Genomic DNA, 26,982 nt, shown 5'->3' with positions numbered 1-26,982 from the left:
AAGGGGTTGTCCAGGCCTATAAAAACAGTACTGCTTTTTTCCAAATACAGCGCCACCCTTGTATGTGGGTTGTGTCTGGTATTGCAGTTCAGCTCCCATTCACAATAGAGCTGAGCTGCAATATCACACATAACCACAGACAAGAGAGGCGCTGTGTTTGGAAGAAAGCAGCCATGTTTTTCTAAGCCGGGACAACCCCTTTAAGACGTCCGTAGTACGGACATGTTGCTGATGACTTTGCAAGCGACTATATGTCATCAGTATTTCACGGTTTCATCTGTATTTGTCGTTGGTTTTATTTTCCACTCGGCGGATACGGATCCGTTTTTGCGTGGCAGGATATAATGAGAAAAAGTAGCGCATTCAGCATTTTTAAAATACGACCATGAAAAATTTGGTCATGTGACTAGATCCATAGATCTACATTAGCTCTGGATTACGGTCTGTAAAACATGGCCCAAATACGGAGTTATGGGGTCAGCGATGAAGGAAGAGGAGCAGGGCCACCAGACGAGTCCTTCACCACCGCCATATTGGTTCAGCGCACCAGGATGTAAATGCTGCTCTGAAGGGAAAGTCCAGAACTGACTTTGCTTTGTACTTTGACTACTTAGTCGATTCTTTGTTGTCTTTATACTTGGGCAGGTTGTTGTCTGCTCACCGCTGCTGCAGAAACTGCAAGCCGCACTTTTTTTTTCCTTTTGGAAAAATGGCTGCTGCTACCGATTTCGGTCTCTTTCACGCGGCGTCTTTGAGTTGATCGTCCAACTACGACACCAGGTAATTCCCACCGTTCTTCTGAGCTGAACGTGGATGGCGGCGACCTACTTTGGATTTAGTAGAACTGCAAGGGGCTTAAGTATTTGTGGCGTAATACAGCCTTATGTGTGTGGTGACCTCTTCTTCCGCTTGTGTAGAGCTTGTTGACCACTAGACGCCTCTACGACTCAGAGAAGAAATTTCACCCCGTTACCAGAGTCTGAGAGGGGCGCATTATTGGGATGGGAAAAGCTGGATGGTCGTATCAATGAATTGTTCCCCACCGGCTGTTCTGAGCAGACTATTAGGAGGTGTTGGGACAAGTGGATGTGTGAGGGCACACAGGGTGACCGGGCTCAGGACCCCCAACGGACCACCACTAGAGAGGAACGTCTGACCAGACTCTTACGAGGTGATAGGACCAGTGGATGTGTGAGGGCACACAAGGTGACCGGGGTCAGGACCCCCTACAGACCACAAGTAGAGAGGAGCGTCTGACCAGACTGTTAGGTGGTGTTGGGACCAGTGGATGTGTGAGGGCACACAAGATGACCGGGCTCAGGACGCCCCCTACAGACCATCAGTAGAGAGGAGCGTCTGACCAGGCTGTTAGGAGGTGTTGTGACCAGTGGATGTGTGAGGGCACACAAGGTGACCGGGGTCAGGACCCCCGACAGACCACCAGTAGAGAGGAGTGTCTGACAAGCAGTTCCAACTGTTTTGTTGTCAGCCATCCAGAGACAGGTGACACCATTGTTACACCGCTGTGTCTGTCGGAACCATTTCCAGGCACTTGGCTGAAGGACATTTGGTCTCGTGGCGCCCATTACATGTTTGGCCGTTGACATCGAACCAACATCACCTTCGTTTGCAGTGGTGTCGTGAACGATGAGACTGGACGCTACGGAGTGAAATCAGGTTGTCTTCACCGACAAATCCAGGTTTAGTTTAGGCACCGATGATGACCATAATCGTATCTGGAGACCTCGGGGTGAGCACCTCAACCCGGACTTTGCTGTGAAGTGGCACACTTGGTGGTGGTTCTTGTACAGGCAGCTTGTTTTTGGGCAGTATGGCTACTTCAATATCTCTTTGCGGGGCAGTATGGGCTACTTCAATATCTCTTTGCCGGGGCGGTATGGCTACTTCAATATCTCTTTGCCGGGGCGGTATGGCTACTTCAATATCTCTTTGCCGGGGCGGTATGGCTACTTCAATATCTCTTTGCCGGGGCGGTATGGCTACTTCAATATCTCTTTGCCGGGGCGGTATGGCTACTTCAATATCTCTTTGCGGGGCGGTATGGGCTACTTCAGTATCTCTTTGCGGGGCGGTATGGGCTACTTCAGTATCTCTTTGCGGGGCGGTATGGGCTACTTCAGTATCTCTTTGCGGGGCGGTATGGGCTACTTCAGTATCTCTTTGCGGGGCGGTATGGGCTACTTCAGTATCTCTTTGCGGGGCGGTATGGGCTACTTCAGTATCTCTTTGCGGGGCGGTATGGGCTACTTCAGTATCTCTTTGCGGGGCGGTATGGGCTACTTCAGTATCTCTTTGCGGGGCGGTATGGGCTACTTCAGTATCTCTTTGCGGGGCGGTATGGGCTACTTCAGTATCTCTTTGCGGGGCGGTATGGGCTACTTCAGTATCTCCTTATGGGCATGTCCCGCATATCTTGCCAGTATAGTTTGCCTATATGAGCACGTGGTTTGTAAAAGCAGCCATACTAGAGGTTGTGTCTCGGACTGGATTATACATGGACTGTATTAGTAGGTGTAAGCACAATATGGGGTGATTGTTTGTTTGGTTTAGTAAAACCCTTTCCTTGCCACGATTGTTACCATGATGATATATGCCGGTGTCAGTCGCTGCCGGCCTCGCTGCACGCTGCTCCTGGCTCCGGCGGAGAGGTGAGACGAGCAGGTGCCACCTGATCCCTCCTTCTGAAATATGCATCAGGCTTGTAATTTTCCAGAACTAGACAGTGGAAAGTAAATACAAGAACTTGGCCGGTTACATTCCAGGCGCCCGCGGGCTGTTGTCCGTACGCTGCATCTGTTCCCTCCCCCAGACTGCAGTATAGAGATTGTATACAGGCTGCTCCTATACTCCCCATATCACTCGCAGCTGACCAGTTCTTCCGTCGCTATAGGGGAGCGGGATGGATTCTGAACCGGCGCACTTGCACATCGTGGCATTCACCGCTGGACTAGTAATCGCAGACTCTAAAATAAGTCACATGGCATTTAGGAATTGTAGAGCGTTCCATAGGTGACCGGACGCTCGTATCCATAGGAGATGTTAGAAGTGGAGGGATTTTGGGCTGAATCCACATCAGCTTTACGGTTTCCGTTTTTCTCTCCCATCCTACGATCGACAAATTATAGAGTGACCAGAAACTTCATAGAAGTCCTTCTACATCACCGTTTTTTTGACTACCATTAGCCTCATGTCCACGGGCGGATTTTTGCTGCGGAGTCCGGAGCGGGCGTCCGCCTCTGGGTTCCACAGCCATAACCTTCTATAGCATGCTATGGAAAAATTATTCTTCTTGCACACGGGCGAAACCAATTCCGATTATCGCTCGTGAATGAAAAATCACGAAATGCTCCATTTTCCTGCGGGTCCTGCACAGACGGCTTCCATTGAAGTCAGTGGAAGCCGTCTGACCCGCGGCCCGGATGTTGCGGCCGGGCCGCGGATTCCGCGGGAAAAGCGCAAGTTTAAAAAAATAAACTTAAAAATCAGTACAGAGAAGCCAGAAAGCTGGAAGAAGACATGTCAGCATGGACGCCGGTGAAGGGGCACAGTCAGGGCGGGATTCCGCATCTGTAATCTGGACCTGCCGTGTGCATGAGGCCTTTAATCATATCTTTTTGTTAAAATATTCCTATCATGTATTCTTAAAATCAGAGGGAAATGGGTCAGAGTGTCCCTACCTTGACCCTGCCTCCTAATTTGGAATAGCCGCCCTGATGAGGGCGATCCCAACAGGAACCTCCGATTGGGAGGAAGTCTGCTCAACATGCCTATGAGGACTGGATATCGTATCTGAATGGATGCTACGCTTGTCTGTGGACCGCATCTAAACGACTCTGGACACGTAACCGTACCTCCTCTATGGAGATGAATCTGGTGATGAATCCATTTTACATCTATTAATATATGGAGATGAGGAAAATGTATTCTGTGCAGATCCAACAACATGGCGAGATGCATGGGGGATATATTGACCCCAGATTTAGCTACATGTGAATTAGGGACAACATTTAAATCCGTTGATGGACCTAAAAACTAGGTTTTATATGGTATCCATGGTACAGGACATCAGTGAGAGAGACTGGGTGTTGGTGGGAGTATCTTTGCATAAACGCTTCTTATAGCCGCCTCCATTATGAATGTGATGCTGTTGCAGGGGATCTGTATTGTCTCTTTCTCCGCATTGAAATATGTTTGCAGCCATAGACTGCTTGGTACTGCATTCCCACACATTGTGGGCGAACGTCGGGCCGCTGCGCATTGTGGGGGCAAGTTCAGATTGACTATATGTTCTTGGTTATATACCTGCTGTATCAACTAGTTCAGCTCTATATATATATGAGATATGTGTGTTTTTATACGTATATAGTATGATTAGAGCTGCTTACATATAAGATTAGGCATAACGTGAACATAGACTCTCCTGTCGTTCCATGACTAGTGTGTAACAGGACGGCAATAGCTTGTTTCTGTTGGGATCGCCCTCATCGGGGCGGCTGTCCCAGATTGGTAGGCAGGGCCAATACCCTCTAATTTTAAGTACACATGCGTAGGACTATTTTAATGTAAAGATTAATTGTCAACGGTGAACCATCTGAAGAACAGAAAAATGGAAAATAATGGATAACCTCTATTGATTTCAGTGGGACTTATTTTGTTTCCTTCAGGGCTTCATCAGCTTTTTATTTCCTGTTTTTCATGGCTCCTTTTTGAAAATGAAACCAACAGTAAAATGACATCAAGAAGCCACTTCTTTAATCGATGGGGTAGATGGATTTGTTAATGGTTTTTTTTTGTTGTTTTTTTTTTAAATTAGTTTCCGCTTTTACATCCGTCTAACAGATCTGTTTTCTATCCTTTTTGTCTGTCTTCTCTTCTGCACATTTTCATGTAGAGACGGAAACCTTCCCGTTCCGTCTCATCACGCATTAACTGTAGTGTAAAAAAAACGGAAGGGTCCTTCCTGTTTGCTTTCATGTTTTGTTTTTTTTTCCCCCGCAGGAAAAGGGCTGCACTATTTTTTTATTTTATTTTTTATGGTAGAAGCAAAAGCAAACGGAGCGAAACCGAACGGAGCAGAACTGAAGTTCTGAAAATCCCATTGAAATCAATGGGAAATAAGACTGAGTAGCTGCACTTTCAACGCATTTTTGACATGTCAAAAGTATTGATTAGTGGGATCCCACTGCTGAGACCCCTGCTGATCACTAGAACGAGGGGGTTGCTGCACTTACTCGAGCGCTGTGCCCCCTCGCCTCCCTCCTGCAGCTGCAGACCGCCGTATAGAGGCTGTATAGCTCTTCCTAGACCCCGCTATGCAGACGGCTGCAGCTACTGGGAGGAGGTGAGAAGCTGCGAAGACGGCTGAGGGGGCGCAGTGCTTGAGTAAGCGCAGCAACCCCCTTGTTCTAGTGATCAGCAGTGGGACCCCCACTAATCAAAACTTTTGACATTTCTTAATGACCTGTCAAGTTAGTTGAAAGTGCAGTTAGTCTTTAAGTTTTATGCTGCAGAACAGCAGAAGAGAGAAAAAAAAGACACACGGAATACACACCGCTACGGTCATCGAAAACACTTGTGTATGAGCCCTAAGGGATGAGGAGCTGATGCAAAATAACTGTTTTTCTCATGGCTCTAGAAGAATACCGCAGATTCAGTTTGCGTCAGATATCCGCTTTTTTTTTTAGAGGAGTAAAAAAAAAAACAACTCTGGATGCGTTAACACTTTGCAATCCATTTTTTGATTCAGGGTTTTTCCTAGGGGGCTTACTCTTTCTACCATTATACAATGGCGCCATCTGCTGGCTAGAGCCAGTACTGCGGTATGGGACATGCTTGAGAGGCCCCCGACAACAGAGTGGCCAGTAATTTACAGTAATAATACCCTGCCGGATGTCTTCCGACATCAGAGCTGTACAGCCTTCAATCAGAATGTCTTAAGACGTCAGACAGTGGATTGGAAAGAGTTAAAGGACAAAAGAACCCAGATGTGAGCGTTGTGCTTTTATCATCCCTGCGAAGTGTTGGTGTTTCGGAGAAGCCATGCGAATATGTATATCCTTCGTAGCGGGAATGTCCCTGGATCCATGCAGACGAGACGAGGGTGCTTGAGAAATTCCGTCTTCTCTGAAATGTGATCTGCGTGACTACGTATGTATTCTACTGACTTACCTGTCCTCATAGACTTCAGTTATTACTGTAGTGGCCACTTACTGTTGGGAGCCGGAGGTATGTAGTCTTCTAAAAGATGGCTCTAGATGTTAGAGGAAAGTTGCGTCTAGTCGCACTCCTCCCTTGATCACACACTAAACTTTTTTTTCCTTCCCGGCCTGGGGTCAGTAGAGTTGGGGCTCGCTCACACGGTCGTATGTTGACTGCGTATTATGCGCGTAATATACAGTACTTATATCACATAGGCTGTCAGTGTGCCTCTAGCAAAAAAAACCCGGCATGTCCTGTCTTAGTGCACATAGACGCCGAAATAGGCTATGGGGATTGCACGTATGCGTACTCTCGTGTGAAAACGCACAGAATACCCATTAGCTTGTGTAAGTGAGGCTGAAGAGAAATGAAAACAAGGGGGGAAAAAAAGACTTTTTTGGCTAAAAGCTCTAACTCTGTATATAACGTTGCTTACGTGACTAGGATCGCAGCTACAAGTGACACGCGGGGTGCGCTGACCGCTTATTTAATGGGTACGCGAGATTCAGGACTCGGTATTTTGCTTTACTTTTTTTTTAACAGATCCGTTTTTAAAATCTAATGGCAAAACCGGCCCACGCGGACAACATAATTACCATTCCTTCAATGGTCTTTGTAGACAATCTATAAATGTCCGTTTCTGTCAGTTTGTTTCTGTTTACATCCACTTTTTAACAAATCCGTTCCATCGTCTTCTCTTCTTCCCGTGCTCATTTAAAAATGGACCTAAGGCCTTTTTCACACGTGTGCATTGAATGACTGTGATTGGTTCAGCGAGCGCTGCTGTAATTGGCTAAGCCGAGATGCTTGAGAACCAATCAAAGCTCACGCTTCTGGAGGCGGGGTTTTTGCACCTATGACCAGGAAGTGCTGGCTAAGGACTACAGACAAGTGCCGCGGAACTGCCGGAGGAGAAGCATGGCGGAACGGACAGCGCCTGTTAGGTGATGTATTGTGTAATTTTTTTTTTTGTGCAGGTAGGGCTTATTTTAGGGGTTCATTCTGTAAAAGTTGCATTGCACGAAAACTGCGTTTTTATGCGATGCAACACAAAGGAGGCGCCATAGGGAAACATGGGCTATAAAACATATCAAATCGCGCCTGTATAGAGCATGCCAATATAGCCGCCTACAAAACATGGCTAACGGGAAGGAACCCATTGGAAAGCACAGGCTTCACATACATGCAGTTTTGTAGCCGGACACTGTCGCCCCCTACAGTAACGATCCCGCAGATTGCCTTGCCAATGTTGAAAAGCGCCTAGAAAATAAATCCGTTGCGCTCCACATCTCCAAAGCCTCTGCTGCGTTTGGATGGAATGATTATTGTTTTTGCTTTTGCTCGTTTGAACCCTTTTTGGGTTTTTTTTTTTGACCGTTAATCATTTTGGTCTAAACGCAGGCCAACGACCAAACGAGAATCGTTCGCTTCTCATCCACCGTTCAGTTTCAGCTGGCATAAAAAAAAATCGTCAGCTCGTTCGCTTGTCGTCGCGTTTTAAACCCTTTTCGTTCAGCGTTTCACGTAGCGAATGTGAAACGCTGCACGAGAAGCAAACGATTCTCAACGATGAATCCGCCTGTCCAAGCGGGCTCCGCGAACGACCTGGTGATGGCGTCACCAGCTGGTTCGCTCGTACAAAATATTTCAGTTCAGTGTAAAAGGCGCATTCTCGCTACTTTATCGTACACCCGGGTGGGCAGTAAGAGGAGCAGTCGCATCTTGGGATCACATTGGCAACCAATGAGCTTGCATTGCGGAGGAGTCAAAACTTCAAATTACCACCCGCCATAGAAGCTCACGCCCCCTGACTAGTTGGTGAAGGATATTTCTGCCCGTGTAAACAGTTCCAGCAATTTGTTTAGCGATCACGAAACAGCCATTGCCCTGCGCAAAAGCGCACAAGTAGTCGTTGGTACATTTTAGTGACTATTTTAAGCGACTAGTCAGATAGTTGACCTGTCGGGCATCGGAGTCTGACAGTTTGTCCCGTGTCGGGGTATGCTTACACGTAGAAGAAATTCCGCAGCATTTTTGCGTCTAAAACTGGGTCAGAATCCGTGCTGTTGGTGCGCATTTGGGCTCGAAATTGGCTGCGTACCCGCGGCTGGTTGCATTAAATATGGCGCTCGCCTCAAAGTCTTGGTCTGTTAGTGCTCCCCGGCAGCCTATAGTGAGCATCACCTGACTGGCAGCGCCGCTCTTACTACATGCCATCAAGTGCCGGAGAGTGCTGACAGTGCAAAGACTTCAGATGCGAGGAAAGCGCGCCACTTTTTTTTTTTTTCACGCAACATCGCAAATGTGAAGGAGGACATTGAAAAGCCTGGGTTTTATAATTCAGCATTTTCACACACTCTGGCATCACGCGATTTTTATCGCCCGTGTGAAACCAGTCTTAGGAGGGCTGGCGAGGGACGCGGGTGTAGATGTAGAAGACAACCTGTTATAGAATTGCGCATTAAATCAAGAATATAGTATAGAAAACAAAGGACCGGTTCGGCCGCCCGACCCGCCGCTCGCCTCGGTTTTCGCACTTTATGGCGTCTCCGGAGATTGGCATCGGTCAGTACATTGAGCTTGTAGTGGATAGGCTTTACCTGCAGGCATTATCCGAGGACGCCTGCTTCTACCGCATGCAGCAATGATGAGAGTTGTAGTCCAGCAGTCGTGTTGTGCTTGTAGAGGAGCGGATTATATTACCGTACTGTAACCGCGCACCTAGCGCCGCGCTGACGTGATGGAAAGTCCGACCGTCTTTGTTTTGTTGTGTCCTGACACAAGTGGGATCAGGTATAAAAGCGTACACAGACAGCAGGCGGCACGCGGCGACCGCACGCACCTTCCGATTCGCTTCACTTATCTTACATGCAGGATGATAACCGGTTTAACCCCTTAAGGACACGGCCTATTTTGATCCTAAGGAAGACATTTTTTTTTTTTTTTTTTATGTTGCTTTTATATCAAATTTTTTTTTTCATGTATGAAGCTCTATGAGGATTTTTGTGACGCGTTATAGTTTTTATCGGTACCATATTGGGGTACATAACAGCTTTTTTGATCCTTTTTATTGCTTTCTTTCGGTGAGCAAAATAAGCATTTTGTCTCTTCTTAGGTTTTTTTTTTTGTTTTACGCTTTTTGCCGTGCAGGATAAATGGCGAGTTTAGAGCCGAATGGGCATGCACGGATCCCGCATGGGGAGTCTCGCATGGAATCCACCTGGCGTCTGCGCCTTTCTTGATCTGCATCTGTACTGTGAATGGACCTCGCGGCTCGCCGTCGGACACGCACAGTACAGATTTTTTTAAAACTCCTGCTTTTCCCGCGGAATTGAGATTGCAGACGGACCGCGGATCGGACGGCTTCCTCTGATTTCAGTGGCAGCCGTCCGTGCAGGAATCGCAGGAAAATGGAGCAGGCTGGGATTTTCATCCGCAATCGGATACCGCATTTGGTTTCCGCTCGTGTGCAGGAGGAATCCTTTTTTTCATAGCATGCTAGGGAGGGTTATCGCTGCAGAACCCGGAGGCGGACGCCAGCCACGGATTCCGCAGCAAAAAATCCACCCGTGTGCGTAAGGCCTAACGCATTGTGCAGGTTGTCATGGATACGATGATACCAAATATGTTGGTTTTAAAAAAAATTTTACCTTTTTTTTCCTCTGTTTTAAACAGGAAAACCCGCAAAAAAAAAAGTTTTTCATTTATTTATTTTTTATGGTGGGCAATATGAACCATAAAAGCTCTGCTTGCTGCGATGGTGCATAACCGCACTGCAATGCCTTCTCACTCACAATAGTGGTTGCAGCTCCGGACGCCGGCGTCTGGCAACCCACCGCCACACCACATCGCAAAGCGCCAATGACTTCACAGGGGGAACGTCATCCGTCTCTGAACCCCCTACATGCCGTGATGTACATTGTTTGCTGCATGTAAGGGGTTAAGAGCAGGGATCATTGTTCTGGGCCCCCAGCCGGGACGTAAACGTACATCCTGTAGCGGGAAGGGGTTAAAGAGAACCCGTCTGCCCTCCTCATGCGGGAGTTTTTAATTAAATGCTTCTATCAGAAATTAATGTGTTGGGCTACAGGAAAGTAGGCAGGCGGCGCACTCTATGGAAGGTGTCTAAAAGGATATCTTTGTTGCCCATAGCAACCAATCACAAGGCTGCTTTCATCTCTGCTGAGGTAAAATGAAAGCTGCCTTGTGATTGGTTGCTATTTCTTATACAGCTGAGGTAAAATGAAAGCTGCGCTGTGATTGGCTGCTATTTCTTATACAGCTGAGGTAAAATGAAAGCTGCGCTGTGATTGGCTGCTATTTCTTATACAGCTGAGGTAAAATGTAAGCTGCGCTGTGATTGGTTGCTTTTTTTTATACAGCTGAGGTAAAATGAAAACTGCGCTGTGATTGGTTGATATTTCTTATACAGCTGTGGTAAAATGAAAGCTGCGCTGTGATTGGTTGATATTTCTTACACAGCTGAGGTAAAATCAAAGCTGCGCTGTGATTGGTTGCTATTTCTTATACACCTGAGGTAAAATGAAAGATGCCCTGTGATTGGTTGCTATGGGCAACAAAGATTTCCTCCTGAGATGGCTTTCATAACATTGTGTTGTTGGGATACTTTTGTGGCCCACCCTGTGTGAATAAATTGGCAAGTGGGAGTTACCTTGGCATTATCAGTGGTCTGCCCTTACACAGCAGAGGAGCAGCACAATGCCGAGTAAGGCCGTATTCCTACAGCCAATAACCTCGGGCGTTCTGTGCTGTCCGGCACGGGGAGAACGCGCACGGAAAATGAACCCAATCAGTTTGAATGGGATTTTTCACTGTGACCCGTGGTCCGAGGTTAAAAAAAAAAAAAATCGCTGTGCGCCCCAATTTTGTGCAATATTGTGCAGGATCAGGGCGTGTAATTTGCGGCTCCTGACACAGAGCGGGTGACCGTGTCCTATGCGATGCCAATTGCGCCCGAGAATTACGTAACCTGTAGAAATGCAGCCTTAGGCCGCTATCGCACAGCAGCGTGGTATAGCGCCGCAATTTTACTTTTGTTTTCGGCCGCAGCTTCCTGACAACGGGCGCGGCAAACCTCAACATGGATGAGGTGCGATAAACGCAAAAAATAATATACTCTGCTTGAAAACCACGGCGCTGGAAAGTGCTGCGATCCAGCGCATGTCTGCGAGGCTGCCATTGAAATCAATGGACAGGGGGCTGCGTTTTCCATAGCAACGCTGCACTGCGTTCCCCGAGGCCAGATTATCGCCGCGGGGAACGCAGTGCAAAAACGCCTGTGGACAGGCAGCCATAGTGAAAAGGGGGCCAATTTTCAGCTGTAAAATCCGCAGCATTTCCGCTTTTAAAAACAGTCACCCTTGGTGCGGATTTTGACTTGAAATTAGCTGCGTATCGGCAAATAGCGCCCATAGCATGCAATGCAAAAATGATTCTTCGTCCACACGAGCGGAAACCAATTGCGGTTTCCACTCGTGGATGAAAAATCGCAACATGCTCCATTTTCCTGCGGATTCCGCACGGGCAGCCGCCACTGAAGCCAATGGAAGTTGTCCGACCCGTGGACTGTCCACAATTGACATTGCGAAGGGACTGTGGATTCTGTGGAAAAAGCAGGAGTTTGAGAGAAAAAAACTATCTGTACTGCGCATGTCTGACAGCGAGCCGTGCGGACCATGCGCAGTACAGAAAAGAATAAGAAAATACAGGTACGTGCAGATGCTGACTGGGCACAGGGTCAGATTCCTCTATGGGCTCCTGCATGCCAAATCTGACCCGCCCGTGTGCATGCGGCCATATTAGAAACCCAGAACAAAAGGTAGCACGATGGCCTGGTGACCCCCAAACATTAATTTAGAGACCATAAAACTTTCACATCGCTTGTCACTGGACTAGTTAAGTATTTACTGTTATGCTCACCCCTTTCTGGTATTTATTGAAGGCCTCATGTCCATGGGGAAATTCAGGCACGCAGATTCCCCGTGCAGAATCCTTCAGCGGGTCCCTTCTGCCCTGCAGACATGAGGCCAAGAAATCGGATATACTTACCTGTCCGGACGCTGCGGATCTCTCCTCCGTTGCGGCTGGATTTTCTTTCTTCGGCCCGGCGGATGTGCTCGGCATACTCGCAGCGTGCCACGCTGCACACTCTTTTTTTTTTTTGAACTCCTGCGGGTGTGCCGCGGGACCAGACGGCTTCAATGGAAGCCGCTGAAGCCGTCCGTGCGGGAAAACCGCACAAAATAGAGCATGCTGCTGGTGCTTTCCCGCACGTCCGAGCCGCGTGCCAGGGAAAAATGACATCCGCAGGTATTTAATTACCTGTGGGTGTCCAGTGCATCTCTATAGGTGCGGATAACGCTTGCGGGAGACCCGTGCGGTTTTCCTGATTCCATTTTGCCCGTGGGCCTAAGTGCTATTAATCACATCATGTCTGTGCCTTCTCATCCTGTCCTGGAATTTGTTTCAAGTGCAAATCGATCACACCATGTTTGTGCTCTCCCATGTGATCATCTGTTTATGTTTTCATATAAATACGTCTTTAGATCTGTTCCATTATGAACAGACTCCTGCAGAAGAACCCTGAGAGGTTTGAAAGCTCGCTATATCATTAGCCGAACTGTATTAGATCTACAAGATTACTTAGTTTCTCTTGCTGGAAACAATCACATTTCGCTCTTCTGGCTAACGCCGTACTAAACTTTTTTCGTTTTAGTTGCATTAGGAATGCTATAAAAAAAAAAAAAAAAAAAAAAACAATGGCAAAACTTTTTTTTTTCTCTGTCGCACTGCGTGAAAAAAAAAAAATGTAATACGCTTTATGATACAATAAATATTAAATAGAACTCGTCCCGTGAAGAATAAGCCCTCGTACAGAATAATAAGTGCTCGCTCCTGGAAAGTAGGGATAAAAAGAATGGTAAATTAAGAAATTTCTGGTCTTTAATGGGTTAAAATGTTTTTTTCGAAAACAATGTATGATGCTGATTTATCTGTTCGGTGGTTGCTGACATTCGGTCACCTTGTGGATCAGCATACGCCAGGCTTCCCTGTCTGGCCGCTTCCTTTTCCACAGTCAACCTTGATTGTGTCTGGCCAGCGTTCTCTTTGGCGTCCTCTTCTTCTGGACCCACAGACTGCGTCAAGCATTAGTGTTGTTCCCAGAGTATTGGCTCGTATGACGTGACCAAAGTATGAAAGCCGTTGTTTGGTGATTTTGCTCTCTAGTGATTCTTGTGGTCTGACACGGTCTAGGATCACCTTATTTGTGACCATCTCCGTCCATGGTGTGCGCAGCATACGCCGCCAGCACCGCAACTCCACGGCCATCATCCTTCTTCTGTCTACTTTCTTGAGTGTCCAGCTCTCGCATGCATATGTAGTTACTGGGAAAATGCTTGTCTTGATTATTCGGATCCTTGCTGTTACGCTGATGTCTGTGCTTTTCCATATCTTCGCCATGCGTTGCATTGCTCTACAGCCAAGGCTGAGTCTTCGTTTGAGTTCAGGTCCCGATTCGCCACTGCGGTTGATCTTGGATCCAAGGAAAGTGAAATCTTGGACCCATTCAATTTCTTCATTGTCGATTGTTATGCGTAGTACAGCATTGCTTGCTGTTGTCAGCAGCTTTGTATTTTTAAGGCCGTCTGCACATGGTCATATTTGCGTTGCGGTCAATGGAAGCTGTCCGACCTGCGGTCCTTCCGCAATTGAAATTGCGGAAAGGTTGCGGGTTCTGAAAAGCAGTGGTTTAAAAAAAAAAAAAAAAGTAAAATCTGTGCTGCACATGTCCGTCCGCTCCCTGTGCGGACCATCCGTAATACAGAAAAGAAGATATGACGAGTACGCGTGGATGCCGGCCGGGGTCGGATTCCGCTGCGGGCTCCCGGTCGTGTGCAGCCGGTCTAATATTGAGATACAGTCCCATGTGTTTAGATTTGTATAACCGTATTCATCTAATGCTATTTATCGGAAATGCGGGGAAAGTAACGGAACGTTTACAATGAGCGCACTCTGCGGTTTGTATCGCCGCCGTTTCTTTTCGTACAAGGACTGATGAAAAGCTTTAAGAAAGAGGAAAAGTTCCCACTTTTATTTTTAGCCCTTTTCCATCTGACTTGCAGTGATTTCTTGCTGACGCTTACTGACTGCCGACTGAACTTGTGAGAAAAAGTTATGTAACTTGTTTAGTTTTCCATCACACCCCAGGAGACTGGATGAGACATACGAGAGGGCGGAAAGCGTTACCTATCCATTATTCATAACGCGCTTCCAGTTACCTTTTGTCCAATGTGCCTCGGGATGTTTTATAATCTCATGCCTTCCGCTGTCAAGGCGTTTCCTCCCAGGCTGAGACGGATGGAAAGCTCTTGGGGTGGATTTGCTGCAGACCCTCCGCACAAAATATCCGCAGCATTTACAGAAGCGGCAAAGTGGATGAGATTGGTAAAGTCACACATTGTGGAAAAGAATCTGGCCAAAGCCCATGCGGAATTAAAGCAGTGGATTTTGGGTGTGGAGTCCACCTCTTCTAATGGGAGGGGGGATTTCTGCACCAAACTCTACATTAAAATTTGCACCAATTGATGTGGATTTTGACATGGAATTTGCACTGCAGATCTGCTGCAGAATGTCCACTGCGGATACTTCGCAGCAAATTTCTCCCAGTGTGCCATAGCCGGAGGGCGCATTCACACGTAACGTAAAGCCGTGTCAAAGTCTGCAGCATTTGGCAAAGATTTTGGTGTGGATCTGCAGCATATTTCACTTGTTCAATAAAAGGGGTGAAATCCGCAACAAAATTTGATTTTGGTTCAGGTTAGCTTCAGAAATTTTTTTTTTACTTTTTTTTTTTTAGATTCTTATTTTTTTGTAAATCTATCGGCTAGTGGTCCACATGGCTAATTTAGTAGCATATGTTGGAGTCTTGTGGCTCAGGTATACATTGGAGAATACTCTCCACGTATCTGACAAAAGGCTCACATGTGATGGGGAAGGGGGTTGGGGGGGGGCTTATCTGCCACCTGACCTCATTATCCGCTGCTTGGCTTGATGTGTCTAGTTAAGAGTGAAGTCACATGGGAGGCACTCTTTGAAGTTACTGGTGTATCTTGTCTCCACCGGATGTATGGGTGGAGACATGGTTTGGCCGCTGTCAGTGACAGGGAACTTCCACGGCAAGAGGGTTGGTTGGTTTTACACTTTCAGGGCACGGCCCACTGAACTCCTGCATCCCCAGTACATTCATGGCCCTGCTAGCTGACACATTTTCCCGGAGTGCCATATTAGCTTTAGACTTCCCTGGCAGCGTGCTTACATCTCTCCTCTGCTCCCGTTTCCGCTGCGCCCGCTGCTGAAGGCGGCCCTGCTGTCACTTCCCTCGTTCCCGCTGCTGCCGGCTCTGCTGTCACTCTCCCCGTTCACACTTCCACCAGGACCTCTGTCAACCTCGTCCCCGCTGCAGCACGTCGCTTTCCCCACGCGGCCACTGCAGCTGGCCCCCCTGTCAGATGAGACTCTCCCCGTTCCCCCATGCGGCCGCTGCAGCCGGCCCTGCTGTGGCCTCCGTAACGATTTCTCTTGCGGCAGCTGAATGGGGGACCGCTGTAGCAGTCCTCCCCGCTCGCACAGCTGGCAGACTAGCAGCAGGTTCAGGGCAGGCGCAACTTCAGCGTCATGTGTAGAGAGGCCGCGACGAGGAGGCAGGAGGTCAAGCTTTGAGAGGGCACATCTGCGGCAGCCAGTCAGCCGCTAGGGGTGTATCCTTTAGCTCAGGACTGCCCAACCATGCCTCCACCCATTATTCTGGTGGAGACATAATACAACAGTACCATCTTTGAGATGTAAAACCTATCTTGGCTTATTCCCTGGTGGTCTTTGTATAGATTTTTGTTAAGGGGTTTTCCAGGACTTGAAAGAAAATTTCAGTGGCTCATAAATGTATCAAAGAAAGAAAACCCACATACTTGGCTACTCCAGCAGGGCTCCGTCCAGTGTTGAAAAAGTCAACAGACGTTAAATGCTGTATATTGGGCATGTGACCTCAGCGGTGATTCTTCCATGGCCATTCAAGCCTTGGATTGGTTGAATGCACAATGCAATAACTGCCCACAGGACTCTTCCAGGTTCCTAGGGGTGGGTACTGGGGCGCCAGCACTGGATAGGGCGCTGCATAAGCTGGGGAGAATGTCTTGTATCTTTTCTTTTCTTTTACACGTTTTCAAACCACAGATGTCCCGTAAAACCCCTTTATTATCGAGTGTTGTAGGGTCGCTCACAGCGGGCCAGCAGCGCTCCGCAGTCTATAGACCATCCACCAGGTAACAGTAATTTTTCCTCCATTCCCTTTTGTCCGGTTAATGCCCTGTGATGGGTCACTGATGTCCGTCAGGTCGGTTTAGACGCTGTAATGGCTACGCACGCTGATGGTCTGGGAATTCCCACTTTCTCTGCACTTCTGTATTCCGTCTGTCCTTCCTATTCCTGGTGGAGGCTGAAGTCTGAACGGTGTTTTCTTCAGTCTCCTGCCCAGCGATCTGCTCACTTCCTCAGGCTGGAACTTTATTTGATGCAGTGAAACTTCCTGCAGAAATTTTTTTTTTTTTTTTTTTTTTTTTAATTCACTTAATACCTTATGTAAACTAGAGCTCCACCAAGTTATAATCAAATGTGTGTCTTTAGTTTCTTTTTTTTCCTTTTTACGATGTGACTTTTGTGCATTATCATTGCAGTTTGTGTCTTGATTGAGCCATCGGAAATTCCAGACTATTGGAATGATGTACATTTAGCATAAATAAATGCTTTCCTATACCCATATATTGGTGCTGACCTTCCAGAGCGATAGGAGACCTTTTGTAAGCCTTAGGCTGGGTTCACACAGGGCGGATTTGCCGCGGAAATTCCGCACAGAATTTCGCTGTGGCAAATCCGCCCACGGCCGCTAATCTCGGGATTAGCCAGCCATGTGGACGAGATTTCTCAGAAATCTCGTCCACACGGGACGGCCAATCCGCTGCGGTAAGTCCAGCTGAAACCGCGGCAGCGGCTGCAGCGGCCGCAGCCGCGGTTTCAGAATATGCAGCATGTCTGTTTATCTTTTCTTTCCGCCGCGCTCTCCTCTATGGGAGCGCCGGCCGCGGCGGAAAAGCGAGCGGCCGGGCCGCTTCAAAGCCGCCGCGGGTTTTTCCGCTGCGGTTCTCCCGGCGGAAATGTCGCGGTTTCGGCTGCGGCCAAACCGCCGGATTTCCGAAGGGAATACGCCCCGTGTGAACCCAGCCTTAAGGCCCATTTACACAGGATTATTGTTTGTTTATGTGAGGAAAACTCTGTCTGGCAGGTTTTTAATTAGTGAGAAGATAAGCCATTGTCTTCTGCTGGCATCAGTAAGCAAACAATCACACCTCCCCTCCAGTATTTCAAAAGACTGAACAAATGCCGTTAAAGCCCCTTTTAGATGGGTGCACAGTCTTTTGGACGACTGCACATGTGCTGATGTCACCACTACGGTCATCAGCGCTCGTGCAGAGCATTTAAACTGAAAGACTTGCCGCCGACTGGCTAGCTTTCCGTCCGCTTCTCGCTCAGCGCTTCATCTCCTATGGGAAGCGCTGAGAAGGGAGCAGTTACAGCAGACAAGAAGAAAGCTTAAACCACCACGATCGACAAATGAGCAACTTTCATTTGGAATTGCATACTTGTGAACGAGCCCATTGAAGTCAATGGGCTTTGCTGAATGTGTATTAAGCGTGCAAATCTTGCATGCCCAAATACTGTCGCGTGAGTCTTTATTATCGTCCAGAATGTTCTAACGTATTTTATGGAATGAAAACTTGTCTGAGTTTAAAGGGAACCTATAACCAGGGCCTCGAAACACGGGTATCATGAACCCGGGACAGGTATTCCCATTTCCCCCCTCCACCACCCTGTGTATGTGCTATTCTATATGCACACTTTAAAGTTTGACTCTGAACCGCATTTTGACTGACAGCCCAAGCAGAGGAAAATCTTCCGATCCACAATGTTGCGGTTGGGCCTCTAAGTTGGAACACCTTTCCAACTGGCAGGGGTGACAAGATGGAGAAGTTCTTGGACACCTAAAGAGGAGTTATGTTGTATAGTAAAAACAAAATATTCCTCTTCAAAGGTAATTTATGGTCATTGCACTTGTCTGTGGAAATACTATAACATTGTTAAAGTGGTGATGACCAGTGTTTGGCATTACCTGGTTGGCATGTAGTAGTGTATAGCATATTTCTGCACTCCATGTTGTACTACGTGGTATACTAGTATTTGTGCAAACAAAACTGTTTGCTATATGATACGCTTCTGGGGTCCAAATTCAGTTGGAGGATAAGCAGAGCTCAGGAAATAACTTGTCAAACCACACACGGGACGTGACTAAAAGTTATTTGTTTATTGATTTACAAGCAGCAGCTTTTATAGAGGCACATGCTTCGATTACAGTAATCCAATTTATTATAATTCATTTATTAACATTGGTCGATAAAACATAAACACAATATGAATATGCAAGATAAGGAATTTGGGCCTCGTGTCCACAGGCAGATCGGATTTCCGCCGCAGGAGACCTGCGGAAACCATTTGCAGGAGATTGAGGATGTAATGCTTTTTTGCGCAGATGCACTGTGGATCAGCCACGCAGGGAAAAAAAAAAACGTAACCCCGCCTCCCAGCCTTTTCTCCACCTCCCTAATTGATTTTAATCTTCAAATCCACAGTGCATCTGCAATTGTATTTGCGGATGCACTGCGGCTTGTCCGCACCTATTGACTTCTATTGAGCCCATCTGCACGGATTCCACACTGTAATGGAGCATGCGATTTGTTTTCCGCGCTATACAGTCCGCAAATCAAATCTGCATGCTTAAATTAAGTTGCGGATACCAATGCTTCCCTGTCGACAGCTTGAATTGCGGATCTTCCGCAAATCAAATACGCCCGTGGACGGGATGCCTAAACATCTAAAACACCAGGCAAGCAGAAGAATCATACGGGATTAACTTCTCAGAACACAAAAGTACAGGAATTCTAAACAAGAAGTTGTTTAGAGAAAATATTTTGGAATCTATGCGAATAGCGAGAAACGTGTCATCTTGACCCGCCGCTCAGTCTAAATACTACATGGTTATCTCCTGGAGCTCTGACCTCGGTTATTCACTCGAGGCTTTTTGAGTAGCTAATATCTATAAAATCCTCACGCAAGAGGACAAATGAATATAATGAAAAGAGGCCTGCAAGGAGGCTGCGCATAGGATAGAACATGGAGTCCTGTTCATTTCACTAACGGCAGTCTTGTTAAATGTCGTTTTTCTACAACTTCTCCGTCATCTGACTTCCTGCTTGTTAACCCTTTAATGACTGCCAATATGCCTTTTGACGGCTTGTATCGGCGGTCTATGTATGAAGAGAGATCGCGGGGCGACTTCTGTTCATACAGTGCGGGCGTCAGCTGTTTATTATAGCTGACACCTGCAGGCAAAAGCTGCAAGCAGCCGTGTGGCTGATCATCGCTATTAACCCTTTAAATGGGTTAATAAGCATTTAAATCCCACGAACGGTATTCTGGGGTCCCGCATGGCTCCCTGTGATTTCATGGTGTCATGGCAGCCAGGCAGACTGCCTAGCAAACCGTCTCCGTGGGGTGGCTTGATGGACTGCCTGTCAGATTGCAGTATGATGTAATGCCATGCCATTACATCAAACTGCAGGAGCGATCAAAGCATCGCTGGTTTTGGTCCCCTAGGGGAGCTAAAAAAAAAAAAAGGTAAAAATGCACTTTTTTGGTCACCCTGTGTCCCAGAAAACCTGCAATAAAAAGCTATCAAATAGTCATATGTATTCTGAAATGGTACCAACGTAAACTACAGGACATCTCGCAAAAAATGAGCCCTCGCTCAACTACGTCAACGGAGAAGTGAAAAAGTTATTGCACGCAGAAGATTGTGGCAGAAAATTATTTAAAAAAAATTAAAAGTCTTTGAAAAAAAATACAAGTAGAACAGCAAAAGAAAAACCTACAAGTTTGGTATCTTAGTAATCGTACTGACCCATAGAATAAAGTTATGTCATTTTTTGTTACAGTCTATGCGTCGTAGAAACAAGACCCACTGAAAGATGGTGGAATGTGTTTTTTTTTTCTTCATTTTACTCCACTTAGAATTTTTTTTTTTTTTAAGTTTTTCAGTAGATTATATGGTAGATTAAATAGCACCAGTGAAAAATACAACTCGTCCCGCAAAAAACAAGCCGTCCTACAGCTATGTCGATGGATAAGTAAAGGAGATACAATTTTTTTTAAGGGGGAGGGGGTGGGAACAAAAATGGAGAGGGGGAAGCGCCGTGTCCTTAAGGGGTTAAGATATCTGCCAGTTTTCCATTGCTTATCAAGCTTGCCAAAATCTTCTTCCACATAGATCACTTTGCAAATGAAGGCAGAAAAAAATGGAATCTCGTTTGTTTTTGGCCTTAGATTTAATGTGATCCTCTGATTTCGGGACTGGAGACTGGAGGGGGATACATTACCTGTAGTTGATTTTGAGGCTATTATTTGGTTCCACCATCATTTGGTCCCGTTTTTTTAGCTGGCCAAGATTACCACCACCCTGTTTAGATTACCTGATCGTCCATTGTGCGCTGCTAATGTTAGGACCATCAGTGCGCCATGCTTGCTCACATGATCAGTGCTGGCCAATCGCAAAGCAGTGCATAATCTAATCAGAAAATGATGGAGGCCAAGTTGGCCACCTGAAAATGGTACTCAAAAGCGGTGGAACTAAACAACGGCTGACACGATCAACTACAGGTAATTGTACGCCCTCCAGTCTCGGGGCAGAATTTTTTGCCGAAACCAGAGGACCGCTTTAACCCTTTCCCATCCAGTGTTGGACCTCGTCCGACATTTAGATTTCCCTGCACGGCTCGGATGTTGGGTAAGGTTAGGCACATGTTTCTAACACTGTGGAGGACAGTATTATGGATAGGTATCATTAGAGAAATTAGAAATGAATAGTCTTATGTCTATAAATGTATGTAATATCACTATACATATAATTACAGGATTTCTAGAAGTGACGTTCCTAATGTGAAACACTCATAACTCATGTTTAATTTTCAAAAAATTCCTAATAAAACCATCCTGACGGGTCACTTTTATGTGTTTCTGTTGAAGTAGTTCCAAGGAATCCACAACGTGTTTTCCCACCCAAAATAAATAAGAGCTGTGGAGCGTGTGGGTGGCGGGGAAATTGGATTGGAAAGGGTTAAGGCACCATGGGAGTAGCTGGTACTTTCCATGTTAGGTTTCTTCTATTTTTGCAACAGATCTGTGAATTTACTTTTAAGGTACCTTTACACGATACAAATGCCAAACGCGTAAGCGCCCGACAGCCGTACCAGCAGCTATCGCTCCTGTGTCATTACACAGGAGCAATAGTCGCTCAAGTGAATGTAGGCAGAGCGGGTTGGGTGTTGTTCCAGCCATCCTCCTCCATTCACTGTAAGCAGACAGTCGCTCATATATTTGGCGACTCCTTCTTACTCCGAGCGAAGAGGCCACTCGGCGGTCGTTTAGTCTCAGTGAGCTGAAATAGAAAAACTAGCGACAACAGAGCAACTTCTTGCAAAGTGCCCTGTTGTTGGCCAATAAGTACACGGCCCGACAGTTCATTCGCCCATGATTCAGGTGACTATCTGCCCGTGTAAAGGTTCCCTTTACCTTGATAACTTTTTGTCTGTTCTTGACCAAGTTAGTGAGGATGTTGGTCGCCAAAATGGATTTATTCTCCTCATTCTTTTTTTCGGACCTTTTCATATATGTATATAATAATGTAACTTTTTGTTTCATTTTAGGTGTAATTTTGCTGCTGTAATCAAGGCTTTACACCATGGAACCTGAAATCATTCGAATGTATTCTTCGTCCCCACCTCCCCTCGACAGTGTTGCAGATGACGACGACGATGACGGGTTCGGAGAATTCGGAGGCTTTTCCGACGTCGGCAACTCTGGAATTGGTTTTGCCGACTTTGACACAGTCGGTTATCCCAAGACTAGAGAAGACTTTATACCATCGAAACACTTTTTGCCGATACACGACTACTCGGATAATGTAAATAACTTCTCTAGCCTTACCTCCATCACAGCCAACGAGAACATCTCCGAGATCGGGATTTCTAAGAAGGGACCTTGTTCTGTGTTTGAGACCAACATCAACCACGATGCCACCCAAATCAACGTTGCTGCACTTGATAACAAAGGGAGCTCAGGGGAGAACGACGCTAAATATTTAAACTCAGAGACCCATCTTCCTTGTGTTGATAATGACAATTCAATAAGTAGAAGCCAGGAACAAATAGTTAGTACTTGTAACGGCGAGAAAGCGCACAGCCTGGAAAATCTGACCAATGGGTTTGCGGTAGTAGATGGCGACAACCCTCAGGGATTACTAGATCTCGACAGATTGGGACATTCGAAAGGATTTAAGTCGACTAGTTCTCACAGTACAGATTTAAGTATAGACTTTTCACCACCGAGCCTCGGAGACGAGTTTGCCGACTTTGCTACATTTTCAAGCAAATATCCTCTAGACATGCACGAGGCACACGGGCAACCACCTAAAGGTTCACATGAAGGACAGATTCCCACCATTACCGTTAGCACCGAGTCAAGTAGATTTGGACGTGGCAGTGTCTTGGCCACTGCAGAAATGCTACAAGACCCGTTTCCTCAAGAAGAAAATGAAGACCCGGATACATTTGCACTTGATGGTGTTCCTCCTCATGAAATGACATCTGCCACGCTAGATTCCGATAGTATGCATTCACTGGATACCAAAAATACTTCAAAACTTTCGCAAAGTAGAAAAGAGGAAGAACAGACTCTCAGTAAAATTAATTCTGACGATGAGTCACTGGAAACATCAAAAGATGTTAGAAAAAGAGAACTTGGGTCCGATCTCGACGGTGGTCATACCATGAATGTTTCTCGCGATAAGCTAGAATTTGAAGCCTTTGGAGATTTCGATGCTGCTGTTCCCGTGACGGATAACATCACGCCGCATAAAAAACCTGTTCATGAACCCTTAGATTTGCCTCCGAGTGTGGAGGAGGTAAACTACGAGGACTTCGGTAGTTTTGAGGATACTAATATCGTTCAAGAGGAACAGACGAGCCCTTCTGAAAAGTTGTCTTCCGAAGACACTCCTGCACAGTGGGCTTCTGAGGAACCGGGGGAGTTCAGTGAGTTTGGAGGTTTTATATCCTTGGCGAAAAAAGAGGAGTTGAGTGTTAAACAAGAGTCCGATGACTTTGCCGATTTCAGTACGGCGGCGGGAAGTATTCAGCAACCTTCAGACTGGAGTGCTTTTGAGGATGATCCGGGAGGAAGTTCTAGTTCTTCTTCTTCTTGGGCTGCCTTTGGAGATCAGAAGATGGAGACTGAGTCTGATGATTGGCAGTCATTTAGGACAGACTTTCCACCTAGCACCGATGACCAGGTTGTAAACACAAAAAGCATTGACCTCCCGGCAGTTCATGAACCTGACGCAACCCTTATTTGTGAAGATTCACAAATTGCCTTTCAGGTAAGGGTAAGGGGGTTGTGGTGTTATTGGTATTTTCTTACTGACTCACACATGATTAATATCGCCAGGGTAGACTTCAATGGTGGATGAACATTGGCTGACCATGGCGGTGGTCTAAGTCTTCCTCAATGGCAGATTTCAGGGGATGGAGTGAGAGAGAAGGGTTGGGAATGGTGAATTTTAACCTTGCCCGATCCTTGATGTTCTCAAGTGAAAGAGAAAAGCTGCCGCCAGAATCTCACTTGTCGGAGACTGTTGGTTTTTAGCTCACCTAAACGCCAAGTGACTGTCTCTCCCGCTCACCCCCGGCGCCCTCCGACTCTTTTGGCCCGAGTAGTCAGTTACTCGAAAAAAGCGGTGCTCGATTGCGAAATCGCCCTAAACTAGTACGTTCGCTCATCTCTACCCATCACCCAGCAGCGTCTATTGAGCATTGCGTTACTGGTCATGAGTTTGTTTCACGTGGATCATCGTGGCTGGCAGCTTGTCCCCCATTCACACGGGAGATGTGCTGCCGACAATACGCAACTTTTTTTTTTTTTTTTTGTGGCTGCACGAAGGAGGTTGTTAGCTGACGGACGCAATGGTCAATGGAAGCTTTATATAGACCAGTGATTGGACAAATGAACGCTTCTTGCCTGATCATCAGGTCTTGTAAAAAGTCCTTTACTCTGTAATTAAAACATTGCTGCGGTAACCACTTTCAAACGGTACTTGCAGAGCGGCGATGCTCTTAAAAGGAAAGCTCCACATTAGGCCTGCCGCGGATTCCATAATGCAAATCCGTTCGTGTGCAGGTGGCCTTAAAAAGAAGTCCCTGAACCTCATTACCATCAACAACCTTTCTGCAGTCATCTTTAGCATCACAAGCGGGATTACAATGAAAGGCAACACCTCTATATAGATTGCACAGGAGCCATCATGCATAATGGGTGATTATCACAGCTCGCCTCCTCCCCCTCACTGCACATGACCGCAATACTCTGAAATAGAAGTCATTGAGTCGTAGGTAGGCTACACGTTTCTATAGTCTTCAACAACCGTCGGATGAACGATTATTCATCTGACAACTGTTTTCTCCGGCTTCCCCATAGACGGGAACGTTCAGCTCGAATGAGCATTCGTGTCTTTGGCGGTAGCTTAACTTTCCGGCACCCTCCTCGTCTTATAAAACAGTAAACTGCTTTAAAGGGATGAACCCATCTAAATCATTTATAACCCCAGAATAGGTGATAAGTGATTGATTGCTGGAGGTCTGACAATGGGGAATCTCCAGGGGTCACGAGGAAGTGCACACCTAGCCTATTTATAAATGGAGTGGGCATGCGAGACCCCCTGCTCCATTCACTGTCTGTGGAGATAGCTTGTGCTGCGCTTGCCCGCCTCATAGGTGTGCACCATCACTCCATTCACAAGGACGGAACCCCTTGGGATCCAGCAGTCAGAGCCCCAGGGATCAATCATTTATCACATGACCGATAAATAGTCGATACATGATTTTGGTGGGAAAACTCCTTTTTAATGGTGGTGTAACAAGATTACAAGGATGGGGGATAATTTACTGATTTAATTTGGGTGTGAACTGCCGCCGATCTCAAGATTGGTGGTCCCGTGTCCCCCTCCTCCCTCAGTGCGGGCTTACTGCACCCTATTCATTGAGGGAACGACTGCTTACACAAGCACTCCATTCACTTTAGTGACAGGCAGAGAGGTAAGCAGGATCCCCATTCTCAAGAATGGTCGTGGTCTCGATGGTGAGACCCCCCGCCCCCCCACAATGATTAGCTAATTATCCTGTGGATAGGGGAGGTGCAACCCCTTTAAGTCCTCGTATGGCCATGAGGGGAAGGAAACTTTTTTTTTTATGCACACTTAATACCCCTGAATAGAACTACTTGACTTCAAAGGGTTCATTCACATTTGCGTATTTTCATGCCATATTATGTTGGTCACGTAAATGGGGGAAAAAAACCCTCCCAAATCGCAGCGTGTCCGAACTTAAAGGGGTGACTCTTTTTTATGATTCTTTCCTTTTTTTGAGCATTATAACACACAGCATACAGGGGGTTAAACCGGCAGGCATATTAGCTGTAATGTCTGTTTCTTACTTTAACTGATGCTGCTAGCAGGTTTTAAAGATGGCGCCATTCCCCTGCATTCACGCAATGCCCTGCGCCTCTCTGTGCCCGCGCTCCCGATGACAGCAGAACAAAAAAGCAGTCTCTCCTGGCCCTGCTCACCTCCATTGAACTCCTCACCTGTCTCTCCTGGCCCCGCCCACCTCCATTGAACTCCTCACCTGTCTCTCCTGGCCCCGCCCACCTCCATCCATTGAACTCCTCACCTGTCTCTCCTGGCCCCGCCCACCTCCATTGAACTCCTCACCTGTCTCTCCTGGTCCCACAATGAATGGGCAGCATTAATACAAAAAAAAAATCATGCATCCATCCATATTTGCATTGAAAACTGTATTTAAACTGAACCCCAAATGAAATGGTGACCCCCCCCCCACACACAATTGCCCCAGCAAGAATGGTGACCCTACAATAATTGCCCCAGCAGAGAGAGACACCCGCCCAATAATTGCCAGTAAGTGTCCCCCAAAATTTGCCTTAGCAGTGATAGTGACCCCAAATAATTGCCCCAGCAGAGCTAGTTAGCCCCAATAAGTGACTACACCCACTCCTGCCCCAGCAGTAATGGTGACCCCCAATAATTGCTTCAGCAGTAATGGTGACCCCCAATAATTGCTTCAGCAGTGATGGTGACCCCCAATAATTGCTCCAGCAGGGATGGTGACCCCCAATAATTGCTCCAGCAGGGATGGTGACCCCCAATAATTGCTCCAGCAGGGATGGTGACCCCCAATAGTTGCTCCAGCAGGGATGGTGACCCCCAATAGTTGCCCCAGCAGAGATGGTGGCCCCCAACAGTTGCCCCAGCAGAGATGGTGGCCCCCAACAGTTGCCCCAGCAGAGATGGTGGCCCCCAACAGTTGCCAGCAGTGATGGCGACCCCACCCTCCCCTGACACTTTCGCTGTAGCAATACTTACCCTTCCGCTGATGACAGTCGGCCGGTGGATCGGCTTCAGCGTGGACTTCTGAGTAAGCTGTGCATGCACCAAGAATCTGCCGCGCGTTCCCG

The 26,982-nt window shown here is 46.9% G+C and overlaps 1 protein-coding gene across 2 annotated transcripts in view; it reads left to right on the top strand.

Moving 5' to 3' along the window:
• The window catches only part of AFTPH (aftiphilin), a 74,237-nt gene that overhangs the window by 3,190 nt on the left and 44,065 nt on the right, over positions 1–26,982 (top strand). For both annotated transcript variants that reach the window (XM_066595484.1, XM_066595486.1), the window contains exon 2: positions 22,107–23,836. In XM_066595484.1, the coding sequence (XP_066451581.1) occupies positions 22,142–23,836 (1,695 nt within the window). In that variant the 5' untranslated portion in view covers positions 22,107–22,141. The remainder of the gene's footprint in view (positions 1–22,106; positions 23,837–26,982) is intronic.

Source organism: Eleutherodactylus coqui, chromosome 3, assembly GCF_035609145.1.
Source record: "Eleutherodactylus coqui strain aEleCoq1 chromosome 3, aEleCoq1.hap1, whole genome shotgun sequence".
In the NCBI taxonomy this organism is placed as follows: Eukaryota; Metazoa; Chordata; class Amphibia; order Anura; family Eleutherodactylidae; genus Eleutherodactylus; species Eleutherodactylus coqui.
The sequence above is the reverse complement of the archived record's forward strand: the minus strand, read 5'-3'. Positions and strand labels throughout refer to the sequence as shown.